The 17,902-nt window shown below is 48.3% G+C and overlaps 1 protein-coding gene across 1 annotated transcript in view; it reads right to left on the bottom strand.

Annotated features, from left to right (window-relative positions):
• TLL2 (tolloid like 2) overlaps nt 1–13,883 on the bottom strand; it is a 97,258-nt gene extending 83,375 nt beyond the window's left edge. Inside the window, exon 1 of the mRNA XM_065672865.1 lies at nt 13,703–13,883. Within this exon, the coding sequence (XP_065528937.1) occupies nt 13,703–13,853 (151 nt within the window). The 5' untranslated portion in view covers nt 13,854–13,883. The remainder of the gene's footprint in view (nt 1–13,702) is intronic.
• Between the last annotated feature and the right edge of the window lie 4,019 nt (nt 13,884–17,902).

Consider the following 17,902-nt stretch of genomic DNA (forward strand, 5'->3'; position numbering starts at 1 on the left):
GATGCTAAAAGCTTATTCAGATCCAAAAAGAAAGCAGACAAAAGACAAAGCTATCCAAGATTGTTGAAGACAATTAGCCATCTATGGCTGGGGGATTGTGGAGCCTGCCACAGTCAGGGAGGCTTTTTGGACTTTTGGCTCTGTTTTACCCTGCTTTTCTACACCTCCCTTGGCATTTGCCCAATGGAAACAGGCTACTGAGTTTGTTTTGAGGCAGACCAGCCATTCTTAAGTACTAACAGAACATTTCTAAGGGATCATTTTAGCTTTAGCAAAGCTCCAAATACAAAGGAATGGGTTTATAAAAGGCTTTTAGAAAGTATTTTCCAAGTGCTCAGCCATCTTTTTAGGGTCCCGACTAACTTTAAAATTCTGTTCTGAACAGCTTTTGGTGGAAAAGAATAACTTTTCTAGAGGATTTTACTAAACCAGCAGGATGTAATCATCTCTCTGGGACGTTTCTAGAGAGAAGTACAATAAAATATGCAGTATTGTTGAACAAGGTATGTAAGTAGGAAAGGAATAATGCAGTTACCAGCTGGGAAACTACTGAACATGCAGAGCCACAAACCAGTCTTCATGGCTGGAAATCTTCTCCATTCCCTCCACTTGCAGTTTTACTCTAAGCCAGCTCAGAGAGTGACAATAAGAGGCTGGATCGTCCCTGCCCAACCCCTAAGCACTACAAACAGTTTCAGAAATGAAGGGGGTGTTCCAAAGAGCTTGTTTTGCAGGGACCAACTTCCAGGCAGCAAGAGGGAGAGAGAGAAAATGCAAGGCTGAAATCACCCCCAGACATATTCAGCTCATTCAAAGCTTCCAGCAGCAGGAATTACCCGGAGCTTAAAGCAGTTCTCTGTGACTCTTTGTCACAGGAGTGTAGGTACAAACAAACAGGAGCCAGGACAAAGGGAGTCAACACACATTTTATTAGTAAAAAGTTAATCGGCTTAAAGTGTGCAACTAAATAAGCAAAGCTTACATTAAAGTGACCCGCCAAGAAAAGATGCCATGGAAATAAAATTATAGGAAATACAATATAGTCTCTATGTTCCTTTGTAATCCAGCATGATAAATATTCATGATTCTGGGTTAATGGGGTACCCAGCTCTCAGCCACCACAATAGTTTTTTGTTTATTCTCAAGACCATGAACTTTGGAACCATGAACCTGAATTTCAGGACTCTGCATTCATGCATGTTAGCAAAATTCAAGGCAGGGCAGGGGGATGGAGACAACACCAGGACCTTGGCTTGCGACTGTGTGACAGAGGTTGTTGGTAGGTTTTTGATAATGAGTAACAAGAGCCCCAGCATGCACAGCACCGCTGGTGTATCATCATCCTCTGCCTCCACACCTGCAGTAGAAGAGGCACCATCTGCAGCACAAACCTATCCCTCACCTCCGGTCCCTCCAGGACATGACTCATTCCAGAGTTTCTCCAGAGGAGGACAACAGCATCCTCAGGCTGGCCCTCGAGGAAGCAGCAGCTGTGTGCATCACACAGCAGCACCATGGAGCAGCGGAGAGGTCTACCCTTTACCTGTAAGGAAGACCTGTACACGACTGAACAGAATGCCTTGAGCCTTCATAGTGACTGAAAGGGCACTTTGTCATTCTGAAAACAGTCCTGCAGGGAGCAGTCACCAAGCTCCAGTGCTGCATTCACACTGGATAGCAAGAGTCCCAAGCCTCCTGAGACAGCCCCACATCCAGCTGCTCCTTTGACCATGCGTTCTGCTCACAGCAACATTGCCAGCTTTCCCAGTTTTGCTGTGATACCTTCCAGCGTCTCCACTCCAACAGATTACTGACCCCTTCCAAGGTATATTAGGAGGCTTTGGGGTTAATAAAGGAAATGTGGAAACTTTCTGGCTTGGTTTTGTTTGTTTGCTTAAAAAAAGAAGCAAACAAAAAGCAACAAACTGAAAGTTCAAAGCCTCAAAAGCAATATGAGGAAAACAACTTTTAATGCTGAACTGAATACATTTTAAGACTCCTGAGCAACTAAAAGCAAAGACTATGATACAATAAGGTCTTAAGGAGTTTTCTGGTGTATTCCACTCACTAGACTACCTACCCTCTTCCCCCACAAAACCTTCCCATTAACTTTTCCCCCTTCTCCTGTTTAAGGTAGTGAACCATGAAACCAACCCTTCAAAAAGCCAGGCCCTGTTTTGTTAAGAGCTAGGAGTACAGCTCTTCACGTCAGTGTAGATCAGTCCGCCTGGTCTGCAAACAGAGCTCATACCCCTTCACTGACCCCTCAGGGTTTAATTGCCCATCTTAGGGAAAGTGCAGCTTAAGATTTGCAGATTAGTGGGATCTTTTCTTCACACATCTTTCCTTAGGACAACCTAGATGACAAATGTTGCCACAGCGAGCTTTATTTCTCCTTTTGAGCAGAGCTTCTCACTCAGATCAGCTGAACCTGGGCATCAATAGGACAGGCAGTGCAAAGGCCGGCCGTTTCTTCAGAATACACCTTCCTCTAACAATACAAAAGTCTAAAAGAAACAACAATGCCCACCTAGGTTTCAAGTCTTTGACTCTTCAATTGCAATACTTCTACACAGGACTACCGCAGAATATTCATACATAAAGAAGAGGAATTCGCAAGAGTCATGAAAGTTCAGAGAGTAATACAGTCAAAGTGTACTTTTGGAAGGAAAACTATTGCTCCAACTAGTGAAATATCTGCCTAGAATCACAGAAAGGCTCTGTCTAAAAATCAAATACACTAGTAAACAGCAACGGCCTTCTCAAAACTGAGGTATCCTGCTCACAGACTATGTATTTAGCATTTGCCTTCATAATATTTGATCTTTGCAAACGCTGCGTTAGCATAAATATGACTGTCTAGAGGGAGGAATACACAAATGTGCACAGGAGGAAAGGAACTTGTGGGGAAGAAAACGTGGTCCCCATTCCCTGTGTGGAATTTTGCGCAGACGTCCTATTCCTCGTAAAACAGGGGACATCCCCATGCCCTCCCACTCAGCCCTAAGGATATGCCTGTTCCTCCCCACCAGTTGCCACAATATACCTCCATAATGACAAGCCACTGCTAGAGCGCAAACCTGGCAGCTCCTTCCATTTCACACCAAGCAGAGGTGCAGCTGTGAGATACACAGGCACTGCAAAAGCAGCAGGACCCAGCCACCAACACAGCTTGGGAGGACAAAAAGAGCAGGCACACTTGACAGTTTGAGGGTCTCCATTTCACGCATGCTTGCAAACCCCATGGCAAATGCGTCACACCTCTGCCAGGAGATGAGGGATTGTACAATAGGCAAAGAGGGCAAAAGGACAGAAAATGCTCTTCTCAACATTGAGAAAAAAAGAGAGCAGCCAGAAGGTTTTACTCCTCATGTCAACATCCCACTCCTAACCAGCAGTTCACCTTGACAACAAAGCTTTCCAAGAAAAGGCAGACTTGGGCACTTGAGCAATGGCCTTGGGAGATCCCAGCTCTCTGCCCAGGAAACAGCAAAAAAAATGAAAACCCTCCAGCATATCACATATCACCTTCCTACTGAAGCATGACAAAGAAGAGAATATATGGCAGAAGAGGCCAAAGAGGGGAAAACCAGAAATCAATAGGACCTAACAGAGCGTGACGGAAAATCACTTCCCCCATAAAAAGAGGTTACTTGCCAGGTTAATGAATCTTTTCTGTTCTGTACTTAGACACCCAGGAAATGGAAGGGGTCACAGGAGCAGTGTGGGTGGGAATGCAATCTCTAGAACATGCTTTCAAGAACAATCAAAGGTTAGAGATCAAATCCAGGCAGCGGTCAACTGCACAACACATCAGCAGCTTGATACACTGGCCAGCTGCAGCTCAGAGCGTCACTGGCAGCATACACTTCCAACGTCAACAGCACAGCAAATAACGGGCTTCTCTTCCAGGGCAAGAACAGTCCAACAGGCCACCCCAGCCCCCCAGCCCCAAAGGGTCAGCCCCAAGAATCAGAGCATCTCTGCCTTCCCAGGTCAGCAAAGCCAGCACGGACAAAACAAAATGGTCTGTGGGTCTCTGAGTCACTGCCACAGAATCACAGAAACCAGACTGTACCAGGAGTCACACTGTGCAAGTAACTCAGAAAGATCTTGGTCCAGTGGACAAACTTCTCAAAACTCACTTTTAGGTAAAGAGCTGTGCCTTACTCTGGTCAGGAACGCACAGGAAGCAGGCAATGCAACAGAGAAGTGTTTGGACAATGACAGGGCACAAGATCTGGTGGCCACAGAAGCTTGAACTAGACCTCTGTAGTATCAAACACATCCAAAGACAGGTGCATATAACTTTGAACTGCAGTTTCTTCTGACTGGAGCCCTGCTGGCAGACTCCATAAAGGAAGCACAGACCCTTGCTGTTTTATCACTCCCCTGCCCACATCTAGCTTGAGCTACTGACAGTAGGCTACTCTAGAAATGCTTCACTTTAGCCCAAGATACTCAGTAGAGGAAATGCAGGTGCATGATTTCCATCCTTTTCAAGGCCACCAAACTTGTAGGTCACTATATTAGGTTCCCCCACTGCCTGCCATAATCATTTACCTACTGCTGCTCTCTAATCTGCGGCCTCTTGACTCCAGTACAGCTCAAACACCTCTGCCATGCAGCTGCCCAAGCTTCTCCTGCAGTATTTGCCTTGTTTGCTACCCACTACCCAACTTCTGCAATAGAGACACAGATAACACAGCCAAAAGCCCTTTTGTTACCAATATTTGATGCGGAGTCAAAATAGACTTCTCGTACAGGATATCTGTTCAAACCAGAGTTCCATGTCATATCATTCAAGTCTACCTTCATGCCCAAGGAGCTATATCACAAGCTCCAAAGCAGACCTAGTGCTGGAATTTCTGCAAAAAGGAAGTTTGCAAGTTTGTAAAATCAAATGCACTGGATTTGCAAATTCAGTGCATTTAAGTAATTTTATATCTGGGGAATATTCAAGCAAAACTGGTGCCTTACTGAACCAATACCTGCTGCCAACGTACACATCAGCACAGTTCTGTTTCCACAACGGACATGTGCCCCTGGCCTTTCTGACAGGTACAGCCGCTGCTAACGGGAGGCAGGGTACACTTTGTAAATAAATCTCTGTCCCCCAGACTTTGCTTTCTGAAATGAACGAACAACCCCCAGCAGGTCTCACCTGACACTCAGCACCCAAAACACCAATGAAACCAGCTAATTTTGCCAAAGGTCTGAGCAGAATGAAAGCGCTGCTGATTTGAGACAGTGCTACTTGCAGGCAATGCTACCAAAGTTCAAAGGTGCGCTGACGAGGCGTGGGAGACTGGCAACACCCACAGTTATGACATGAGAAGTGAAGAAAGGTAATTCTCAGCACTCTCCAGGACTGTATCAACAAGCTTCTAATAAGGAGACAAAGGCACACAACCATAGTCCAACATTACCTCTCAACAGGAGGAGATAAAATGCTCGGCAGACTTGAACTTCTGTCTCGTAACGCTGTGGCAGCATTTGCTCTGCAAACAGCTCTGGTGTTTGTGGATGGGGAGGTTAAACAGATGCTTTTTGCTGGGGTGCTGACATTTGCAGGAATACAAAATTACATGAGAGGATGTGAATTTCTGTTCGGGTCTAAAGCGGAGCTGATTCATGGACCGGCAGCAGCTGCAGGTCTCTGACAATTTGTATCAGTCAAACCAGAGGGTGATTTACTGGTGGCTGGGGTTTCGCGTGGGCTTCCTTCTCAACACGCAGTTTAAGATTGCTCTCCATTCCAAGCTGGGCTGACACAAACTGGCCAAGAAAGAGCAATCAATCATTGAGAGTTCTTTAATCAACGGCTTTCTTGCACATTCAAGCAGTTTCTATTGACAGGGAACCTTCCTGTTCACAGGAAGTGCTAGAGTGGATCTGAACGTCAAAGTACAGGCGCCCTTGGAGATCAGCATTTCTGGGAGCTCAGCTGAAACAAAGGAAGGGAAAAAAAACCAAACCAGAAAACCTAGTAGCTGCATCGAAACAACAGTCCATCCCTTCAATCATCCATCCCTTCTGACCAACAAAAGCACATTTCAGCACTAGCTGAAAGCAGTGCTGATGCAGGTTCACACCTGCAATACTCGTGATCCAGGACACCCAGGTCATTCAGTGTCAGAGGTGCCTCCTTTCTTCCAGGGCTGCAAATCTCCAAAAGGGATACAGACCTCTCTGTCAGGTCAGTGTTCTTCCCAGTCCCAGCACCACCTCCTTGGCACACACAGCTCTGGACTCTGACTCACAGAACCCAGCCTCACCATTCCCCTTTGGTTTCTGGAAGGAAAGGTGAGATGGGCACAGAAGCCCATCTATTACAGCCCATTGAACAGAACTGGTTCATCAAGTGCAACACAGCAGGTAAATGCATACCATAGCACAAGGCTGCTCTTAGGTGAGGAAGGATGGAAGATCCTACTGATCACTGGGAGAGCAGCGTGAGTTCCTGTTGGGGTGGGAGAGGAGATGCGGTACCCCACAGCCCGGGGGAGAAAGCATCACAAAACACTCAAGGCAGAAAGCAGAGAAGGATTTCAGCAATCCCTCAGGCAGGGACTGGAAAGAGCTTCAGGAAAAGGGAGATGGGGGAACATCTGAAATGGATCTGCAGGAAACACAGGGGGAAGCAGGAAGAGAGCACAAGAGTCTCTGCAGCAAAGCCAGCATGAAAGAAAAGAAAATGGATATGTTAGAGAACGGAGGCTAGAAAATCCAGTGTGTCAGGCACACGGCACCTGCACGTCCCAAGTACAAATGTGTGAGCCTGAACATGCTGCAGCGAGTAGCTGTAGTCAACAGCTCCTCCCCAGCCTGGGGCAGCAGCCCCTCACCTGGGAAGCATCCACAAGCACAGTTTGAGCACTGAGAAAGAGTTGGTTTCCAATAAAATGCAGCTAGTTCTTGCATTAGCCATCCAGCAAGGCATAGGCACACTACACAGGAGGTTAGGTCAGGAAGAGAATAAAAACTCCAAGCACAGCTGCAAAAGTAGAAAATAATTACATAAGTGGAAAGTGCCTCAAACCAAAATCCTAAGTTTTGTGGACTTTTGAAGCCTAGAAGGCCTGCAGAATGGTTTCTAAATGCCTTTGTCCAGGGCTCTGTGACTTGCTAATCTTAGGCTATAAAACACCTGAGGAAGGAGCAGTCTTCCCTGATCAAACCTGAGCAGGCTATGGACAAGGGCATGCACCTGTGAACTGCACCCACACTGCACAGTTCAATAAAAGCCCTCAAAATCTTTGTGGAGAACTATCCAGGACAATTCCAAACACCTCTTCCCCATCCCACCACCTTTCTTTAAGGAAAAAAGAAGATCCCCCTGTCCTAAACTTGCCCATCCCTTGTCCTGTCCATCGCTAAATCCCAAGGTGTAGGTGTGACACTGAGCATTACATCTCATGCAGGACAAGTAGATCCAACACACCACAAGAAGTGTCCCAGATCATGCATGGTTTTGTCAGATCCCAAGTAGACAGCTGAACACTGGAAGGACTTCAGGCCTGGATCTCAAGGGCTGCTTTTCCCAGTTTTGCTTTCAAATTCACCAGGCCAATGGCTTCTCCACCTGGGAATCTCAGCTGCAAAAAAAAATGATTAGTGGCTATTTTCCCTTTAAGCCAGAGCCATTAACTTGTGCTTGACTAGGATTATAATAAAAGCCACCTTAAACCTTCCCTTTGAGGAGGAAGCTTCTGCTGCAGCTCTACCTCACTGCAAAACACAGCTTCCCCAACAGCAAATGGCTGCCGCACTGAGTGCATATAAAGACAGTGCCTCCAGTAGTCCTCACCCACCTGTTTTCCACTCTGTAACTGCTGTCACCTCCCTAAAGCAGGTAAATTAAAGACTGAACAGCCTGTTCTCTCATTCTTTCCCAGACCACCCAAAAAGGCTCAACTTCCTCCTTGAACATTTAACCCTTCCCACAGTCTAGAGGGAAAAAGCCTTATGGGAATGATTGCTGGTGAGAGTTCTCTCCTTCCTCTGTAAATGCTTGCATCAGCATCGAGGAATCCACAGACTGGGTTGCGCCCCAGACTCTTCCCTCAAAGCAAGTACTGGTGGCAAAGAAAGGAGGAAGGAAACTTTCTTTTCTGGAAGCCCACATGGCTTCTGATGTCAGGAGACTGGGGTTCAGCTCCCAGCACTGCTCCACCATACTGACTGCCCTTGGGGAAGCTGGTGGCTCCCACCACCATCCTCCACAACTCAAAGCCCCATGGCAGAGGCACTGGTACCTTCACCACAGCTGCACTGCAGCTCCCTTAGGCTTTCCACACCAGCTCAGAGGCTCCGAAGCTTTATGGAAAGTCCGTAAGATGTGAATGAGATTCCTCCACAGGACTGTGGGATTCCCAAGCGAAGGGCAGATTTGCATACACTCTGCTAATGCTCCTGCCACTGCCAAACCAACAGAACAACTTGTTCTGAAGCTGCAGGAAGACCCTCATCAAGAGCTGAGTGTGCTGGACCCACAGTGCAGCTTGCAAAGGGCTTTCAATTTGCCCTGCTGCCATGATGGATCTGTGCCTCCCACAGAGAAAACAGCATCTGCATCCCAGCCCAAACTCGAGCAATGCTCAAATGACCTGGACTTTACTGATCCTCCCTCCCCTTTCTCATTTGTTTACCCACTCAAGGCTTTCAGTTCCTAGCAGTAAGCTCCTCAGCTGCCCACAGGAATGTCTGCACGCGACTTCAGATGTTTGCGCCACAACCCAAATGAAATCTAACAACTTTTCTGGTGACAAAGCAACAGGGATTACTGCTCTGCTCCCTAACGGTGTCCTCTCACACCTTCTGCCTTGGTTCTTCCCCTCCTGAGCTCACATTCCAAGCACTCCACAAAATCCATCAGAACTAACTCACTTCCTAGGTGCTACCTGCTAAAGCCCTGCAAGCAACAGCCCAGAGCACAAGCCATGTCTCTGACTGAAGTCTCATGTAAAGAAGCTGAACGTGTTTGCAAGGCTCTTTTGTACCCACATGCAATTCTTCCCCTGCCTGGCTCCCCTCAGCAACACCAACCTTCCTGAACAGTACCTGAGACACACACAAGCAACAGAAGCCCTAGACCCTTTTGGCCTCTGCCTCAGAAGTGCATGGCTAGGCAGGCAGATCCGCCTGTCTTCTAACGCACACGTCTGCACAGAGAAACACCACATTGCCTGCTTGGCCTGAGAGGCAAGACTTGCAGGTTGGCCTGAGTCCAGACTCAGTCAGCCTTTAGACAGGACAAGTGACATAAGACTTCAGCCAGAGCAGACAGAAACAGGGGACTCCAACACCAGACTTCATCAACGGACCCCATCCTGGAAGTTGAGCTACTGAGGGAAATGCCAGGCTTTGGGAAGCAACACTGCACCTCCATGTCACAAAGGGCAGGAGGCACCGTACTAGAGACCAAGGTGCCCAGGAATCAAGATGCTGAGACTAAACAGCAGCTTTCTCTTCTCACCTGCTGATTTTAGCGAGTGGAAAAGAGCCCCACCACAGGCTTGCCACTGAGGGGAAGGGGTCATCGAGCCTGTAAGCATTCAGGGGAAAAGTTACTGAGTACTCCTTCCTATTTATGTCTTCTACCTCCCTTTGATGACTGTAGCTGCACTATAGCATCTCCAGAGATCACTTTGAACCTCAGTGATTCTCCTCTCCACCTCAAGTTCATATAAACTGACACCAAAATAACTACCAGAACGAATTACAGCCTATTTAATTCCTTTGGTTCCAGTTTGCCTGAGGAGACCCAGAAGGATGGTCTTGTTTTTTTAATGAGACATCGACAGCTCCTCGTGCTGCCTCTCAGGCAGCTTCACTCCAACCTGCACCCTGGCCTGAGTATGCTTAGCTGGACCCTCTGAGCAGCAGATCTATCTGAAGCACATGTCAGGCTTATGGCATTTTTCCATCTATAACACAGCAGATCTAGGCAGGAACCTTTGTACCATTCCTTTTGAAAAGCTCCAGTGACCTGCTGCAACACTCAGCAAAACCCACCCAGCAGAGTCAGCACTGTCACCTTCCCTGGCAACTCAGACCGACGGTGCAGTTCTGCCTCAGCTGCCCCTTTATCAGCCATTCAAGCATTTCCCCCTCTCTTTTGACCCTATCAAAAAGGCAGGAAAGCAGCCACAGATTAGCAAAAAGAAATTCTGAATGGCTGGAGTTAAGAGGTTGAGCACCAGTGGAGTTCTGGTCCATCAGCTGAGCCCTGGTAACTGGGCACGTATTTATACTAGTAGCTCAGTAGTTGCAGTGATTTGGGAGGTTACGGCCCTGTGCTGTCCATCCTGCCTCACTGATGGAGATTATTATACCCTTAGCTAATGCAACAGAGAGGAGTGTGTGCCAGGCTTTTCACTTCCAGTCCAGCAGATCAACCATCAACAGTCTGCGCTCAACCTCAGGGCATGAGCTGCAGGGGTGAGGAACTGGCAAGCTTTTACTTCGTAACCTGCCAGATCTAAATCCATCACAGCCTCTGGGTCACAGCCATTAGCCTGCAGCAAGAAAGAGGTAAAGCACTACAGTTTTAACAGCTTTGGAAAACATCTAAGTAGAGCAGCAGTTTGTCTTCACAGTGGGCTGAGCCTGCACACAGTCTGCAGCCACAATACCACGCACAGTAGCTTGGGCCTACAGGAGCAATGGAAACATCCCCAAAAGTCTCACAGTGCCAGCTCGATTTCTGCAGACCATCAAAAACTTCCCTTGAAGAACATGCTGGGTACCAGAGCTTTTCACAGTAGGTCTGCAGTCATTGCCTCCTGCCAGTCATGCTTCTAGACAAACACTGACACTGTCCCACCACTGGAGAAATGCCAAAGAGGTTAAGAAGACTTGTCACTGCTATAGCACATCAGGAACAGAGCGCAACAGACTTCCTATACAGGCGTTAGAGAACAGCCCTGACAGAGGGTGTCTTGGAGAGACAACTCCATTAGAGGTGTCTTTACCTCATCTCACAGAAACGGATCTTTTCACTCATTAATCTTGGCTGAACTATCCCTTTGGGATGGCATTTGCAGCAGCAAACACTTGGCTAGCTCTGTGGATGGTCTAGCACTGGAAGAGGAAGAAGGCTGTGAATGCAAGGCAGGGGGAGGAGAAGAGGCAGGGCCGAACATGGGTTCTTGCGGTAGAAGTCCTGCTTGCTTTGTTTTGGGGCTGACTTTAGAAACTGGAGCCATTCAAGGCACAGAGGTAGGTACATGGCATGTAAGGACTGTCTTGTTCCCCAAGTGCTCTGCACTTCACAGGTTGATACAGCTCACATAGAGAGAAACTGGATCAGAGGGCCAGGAAGCACAGCCAGTCAGGACAGACTGAAAGAGCGAGAGCCTCTTTCTTCTACGGAAAAGAAGACTGCAACTTGAGAAAGCCAGTAACAGGGCTCACCGGTAACAAGGACTGCAGCAGAGCTGAAAGCACCGTGCTGTCCCCCCACACACACAGGCTGGTGAGAAAGCCACTTTATCTGAACAGCAGCACTGGAGCCTCAGGTCAGGCAACAGGAAAGCAAAGCAGTGCTGGGCTAGGCTGCCCGGACACTGCCACCACAGGCAGATGTGTGCCAGCACTGCCAGGAACACCAGCCTGGTCCTAGGCTCCAGGAAAGGACCAGGTGAGCTCCAGAGGTCTCGTTCACTCCTGTCTTTCTACTGGGAAGAAGGCAGTGGAAAAGTATTAGAGGCAAACACTGGGAAGACAGAATATAAAGATCATTTCTGTGACTGATCCCGACCGAATTGAATTGACTGGAACAACACGCACAAGGTTTTTCTGCCCACCAGGAGAAAAGGTGAGGATGTACAATGAAGGGAGGCTGCCGTTGGCAGTCCAGGCTCTTCTCTGTGTACGTGCAGAAGTGAGAGGTGGAGAGCCTGGACGATGGGGGACTGCAGAGGAAACAAAGGCTCTTACAGCAGAGGCAAGTAAATGGCAGGTTAGAGAAGTACTTATTTTTTCCCTTTCTGACACAGGTTCCTTGTCTGATGTAGCTGAGTCAAACAAAGTAAACATTCTCTCTCTGGTGCTTAAACAAGCGCTCCTCGTCCTCCATGTACTTGACCTGACAGTAACACCAAACAGCCCCAAGTGCAAGTGAGCCACACCGGAGGTGATGCCATACTTCTGAGGAGAAATCAAGGATTATACATTTTCAGATGGGAAGGCCAAAGCACTGCACCTGCAGGTCTCCAGCTCTGGACCATCACCCTTACTACTAATAACTAGTTCCACAGGAAAGAGAGAGACATGAAGTCATTACCATTTAGAAGCAGACACAAACACAGCAAAACATGTTTGGGTGGGCTAATTCCCATATTTATTAAAACAAATTAGTGACACCCCCCATGCCCCATATATCAAACTACAAATTATTGATCAAGGGAATGTTTTGTGCAAAAAGTACTCTGTGGAGAGGACCAAGTTGAATAAAATCCACCACTCACATCACAGCCTGAATGCAAGGCCAGTGAAACAACATGCTATACAAGACAGAGGGGCTCCGATAGATGTTGCCTTGACAGAGCAAATCTATGTGAGCAGATATGGCTACGAGTCCCCTAAAAACAGTCAGGAGAGAGCTGATAACAGGGGCAGCTATCACCAAGGGACACTGAGGAACAGCCAGAAGAGTATTCGGGAGGCAGAGCCCCAACTCAAAAGACCACGAACCACACACAAAGAAACTCCTTCCTTTTTTTGATTCCTACATTAAGGAAACAGGACTTTGCACAAAGTTACCTGTAAATGGAATAAAACTAACAAGGTATCGATTGCAAATTTGCCGGCAAAGAAGCAATTCACAAGACCACAACATTTGCTGGTATCTGAAATCAGAAGGAGTAACAGTCACATCAAGAGTACTGCCCAGATTCTAAAGAGAAAACCTGGTATCATATTCCCTTCAAATTAAGATAGTAGAGGTGGCAGAAGCTCTTGGACAGAACAAAAGGTTTAAAAAGGTTACAGGGATCTTGTAAATAACTGAGTGCAGTCTAACAGGGGAACGAAGAACTCTGAAAAGGGGACGGAGGGAGCAGCTGGAGGTTTCCTGTAGAGGATGCGGTAACTTGCACACGGGCAACAGAAGGTATCCGGATACACCGGCAGCTTGGCTGGTGCCGGGGCTGGTGCTCAGCGCGGCCGGCTTCTGCCCCGCCGGGGCACCCACCGTGGCGTCGGGTCGGACCGATCCCGGCCCAACGGGGTGCCAAAACGCACAGAAAAAGCTTAGGGAGGTGGGGAGGAGAGAGAACCCCCAACAGTAAACCGCAAGGGACTGCTGGGCTCTTTCCTGGCTTTGAACAGGAGATCCGCGGAGGAGGGGTGGTAACAAGTGGGGGAGCGAAGAGGTGGGGAAGCTTAAGAAGCCGCAGACGTACCCTCCTGCCCGGGGCCACAGCCAGCAGGTAACGGGGCAAGGGACAATCAAGAATCGGCGACCGGTGGGACTGGGAGCAGCGGGGTTCTCGCCGGGTCCCCGGTGGGGTTTGGGAAGGCAGCGGGATGCCGAGGCAGCTCCCGGCCGTGGGGCTCCCGCCGCTTCCAGGTGAGCCCTGGGCCGGTCCCAGCGGGCGACACCGGGACACCGGTGGAGCGCTTCGCCGGGACAACCTGTCCACCTCTGCCGCGCTTGCAAACTTCTCCCGGAGTTGCAGCCCGCCCGCTCCCCTACCGGCTTTACAAGGGTCGCGGTACTCCATCAGCTCCTCCGCCGTCTCCGGCTCCCGCACCGTTAAGGCGATTCCCACTCCGCCCGTCCTCGCGGTGGGCAGAAGTAGCAGCAACAGCAGCAAGCAGCGGAGCGGGGCGGCCCCGCGGCCCATAGCGGCGGAGCGGGCGGCACGGCTGCCCGGGATGCGGGCACTGCGCGGCGCCAGCAGCCCCGCCGCCGCGGTGAGGGGCGGGGGGGGGGGGGGGGGAGGAGGTGTGTGTGTGCCGCCGCCGTCAATCAAGGCACGGACAGCCAATCACGGCTGCACCCGGGCTTCTCCCCCGCCCTCGACGGACCCCGAAGCCCCGCCCGGCCCAGGGTTGAGGAGTCCGTCGGGAACGGGATGCCCGTTTCCTCTCCCCGTTGTCGCGCTTGGTTGCAAAAGCTGGAACTATGATACGAAAATAAAGACAACCAAATTCATTGATAATAGCCATTATTATTTGCCCCCAAAATAATCACTGCTTGAAAGGCAACCAAAGAGAAATAGTTCAGCTACCGCTGGGAAAAACATTATTAGGCATCGCAGCCTTAAAATCCACATGTACAAGGAGTTGCAAGACTGTGGATGGAGAAAGATGTGTGGAAAACAAGCCCAAAGTAAAGAATGGGAGAAATTAAGAAAGATGGGGCAAAGCATCAGGGTGTGTGTCTACCTCTCTAATCCACTTTTTAAGTGCATTATAGTAGGTTTCAGGGGCAACAGGGCTGTTTAACTGGAAATTTGACCTTGGGGATCACCCCACTGAATGCTGGAGACTCTTAAGAGCTGTCACACAAGGATCAGCCCTGTCCTTTCATATGGATTCAACACTGCATAGGGCAGTTGCTGCTCAAACAAGACACTAGAGTCTGAGGCTGCAGCAACAGTTAAAGGTCTGTCACCTATCCTCATGCCACTCAACAGACGCAGCACAAGGCAAAGACAATACAAACCCTGCCCTGGTGAGCAGAGGAGAGCTGACAAGTGTGCAAACTCAGTGGGGAGTTCTTGGGATGAACATTGACAACACAATCGCCCTGTGCCATAACTCTTTGCTCCTTCGACTGCATGCTCCCATGCTCCCACAGCAGGATCTTTGAGCAGTGTTTCGCATTACAGCACCAGTTCCAATCTCTTCCTTCACTCAGACAGATGATGGCTTGCTATCAGCTATCCATAAACTTGTCACTTCTATCTATGGCAATGAATGATACCTGAGCATAAAAGGAAACAATGCGATTCAGGCATCTCCTCAGCAGGCTAATGCAGGCTACTGCAAGCCGCTTCTGTTTCTGCTTCTCCTCCCCCCTCCTCCTAATATTGGCTTCCCAGAAAAGATAAAGTCAGGAAATGAATATCCTCTCCAAACCTTCACAGAGGCCAAAAAAGCTGCATCAAACCCTGGCATGAAGACCATGGTCAAAATCTCTGCTGACTGAATGTACTACAGTTTTCTACAACTGATGAAAAGCCCATTAGGTAAAGACAAAGCTGGCTGGGGAGCACAAGGAGACTCCCTCGCACACGAAGGGGAGACTGGCACGAGTTACACACTTTGCACACCAAGTAGCAGGGTCTCCACCTATTTTCCATAACACACAGCACTGGGGAGGCACAGCCCATGTAGCTACCCAGAGGGGGAGGTCAAGAGAGATAAAAACCAGATGTCAAATAACCTACTGCCAGCAAGGTGCAAGACCTGCATTCAGACTTTAACATCAGTGGTTCTGGCAATAGTTCAGCAGAAGACAGAACACGTTTCTTCCACTTTGTGTTCCAAGCAGGTCTCGAAGGATCAAACGAGGAACCTGAAGGACAGGGATCAGCAGGTGCAGAGTCTGGATCCCCCACAAGGGAAAGGCTCAGGCTACTCCAGGGGCTGTTACTCACAGGGTAGGAAGAGAAAGCATGAACAGGAAAGGTCTGGGAATTTCATTGCAAGAGTGAAACACCCTTTTGGTGCACCAGTATTGATAAAATAAGGCAAAACCAGGACTAACAAGAACATATCTCAATGGATAGGTTGAGGCTGTGACTAGGACTTAACTGCTAAAAGTGCTGTTTGGTAATTCGATTTCCCTGAGGATGCTCATTTCAAACACTCTGCCCTTCACTCCTCACTGATGGTCACCAAACTGGGGTTGCAACACAAAATCAAGCCTGGAGAATATCAGCACTTTGAATGGGAGCACTAAATGAATACCAAACTCCTGAAGATTTGAAATGCAGCTGACCCAGCCACTGATGAATGTCCTGAACAGAAACAACGAAAGGATTGGTAATTTTTGAAACCTGTGTCAGGTTGCTACTTTCTATGATTTTATCAAAGAGCAAAGACTAATGGTTACTTTAAAATGGGCTTCAGAACTCCCAATTCCAACGAGGTAACAGCTCTTTCTTTCTACTCTGTAGAGAAGGTGCTGGCAGTATTACCTCACTTCTGAGCTGGAAAATAAAAGCTTGAACACTTGCAAGGGTGGGTCAACAGCTCCCTTCATGAGCATCATGGATTAGCAGAGCAAGCACCACCCTTGTCAGCAGTGTGGAGAGCTGGGCTGTCACCCACTAAGAATAAAGTCTTTTGACCACTTGGAAACTAACCTCTTTGAGGGTGGCAACCTATGCCATGGAGCCCAAACTCTCACATACAGAAGCTCTCTATAGACATGGACAGGCATACAAGAGGACATCCTACAGCTTTGAAGGAGGAAGAGGAAGGGAGCAAAATAAAATGTGGCTCATTAATTGTGCAGATTATTTAGAGGAGTGTATTATTATTATCCACATAAAACAAAAAAGTTGCCCACTAAAGCAGGCTCTGGAAATCCTGAACATGAGAGCTGCTTAACCCTTCTAGAACCAGCTCACAGTTAACAGTCATGGCATTATGCAACTGGCACCCAAAGCAGTGCACACAGAGTAATGACTACTACCTGGTGTTTAGAAGATCACATCACCTTGATTGGCAAATGCCACATCAATGCAAACAAGGAACACAATAAGCCCTGTGAAAGCACATTTTTCATCTGAGCTGGTAAAACAGTCAGTGAAGTTTCACACCAGCAATGCAACTCGTGACACCCACAGCTAGCTATTTGAAAACAAAACAATCTCTATCCATCGCTGTCAAAGGCAGCTTTTTCCTTTGCAGAATCCCCTCCTGCCCAACACATGCAAACAAAATCCACTGCCTTTTCAAGCCTCGCTGAGCAGGAATGCACACAGCTTTTTCTGAACAGCATCCATGAGCAAAGCTATGCAGGAGCTACTTAGCACATAACATGTCCCGAGGCCAAAACACACACATACACATTTATTAGTGCTTCCACAAGACCTGCTTCTTCCCTCTTGCCAACACTTGGGTCCATCGAATCTTCCAACAAAGTGACAGAGGCACTACTCCTTTGGAACCTGTCCCACTGCTGACTCCTCACCCGCCTCCAAGTTTACAAGCAGAGACTTCCTTTCATGGTCTTAGCTCCCCAAACACGCTAATGTATTTCTTCCTCCATACACATCACCACTCAAGGGCAGATGGAGCCCTGGAGACCTGCAGCACATCCCTCTGAACACAAAGCATTCTCTTGCCTCTGCATTTCCAGTGCCCCTCACATCTGCTTAGGCTTAGTTCATTGCTTCCTGCTGCACGTGTAACCCTGTGTGGCGTGCATCACTTCCTACAGGCACCACTGCGTGCTCTGCAGAGCCATCACCTCCCTCTGCTTGATGACACTCTATCAAAGGCTCATTTAATCTGTTAGTACCATTACAGGCTTCCCACCCTGATGAAGCATGTTCAATTTCCCCCTCTTCTCTTGCACATTTTCTCCACCTGGTTTTATCTAGCAGTCTATTGCTCTCAACATTCCTTATAACTCCTAGAGTTGATCCCTCTCAAGACAGCCCTTCTTCACCAGCTTGACCACTATCATTGACACATCCAGGTGATAAAACTAATATTGACCCCTGATTTCACTTCCATCCATCACACATTTTAGTCTCTCCTGCAGTAGGCTGCTGGGGGGGTTGTTCTTTCTTTAATCAAGTTTATTGCATTGCCACACAAGAAATACTTGTAAGGTTAAATGATTCACTACCCTTTCACTAAAGGAATCTTTAAAGGTGCTGACACATATGTGCTGAAACTTGTTCCAGGGGTTCTGAAATCCACTCTACAG

The sequence above is a fragment of the Lathamus discolor genome, chromosome 3 (genome assembly GCF_037157495.1).
Source record: "Lathamus discolor isolate bLatDis1 chromosome 3, bLatDis1.hap1, whole genome shotgun sequence".
Taxonomy (NCBI): Eukaryota; Metazoa; Chordata; class Aves; order Psittaciformes; family Psittacidae; genus Lathamus; species Lathamus discolor.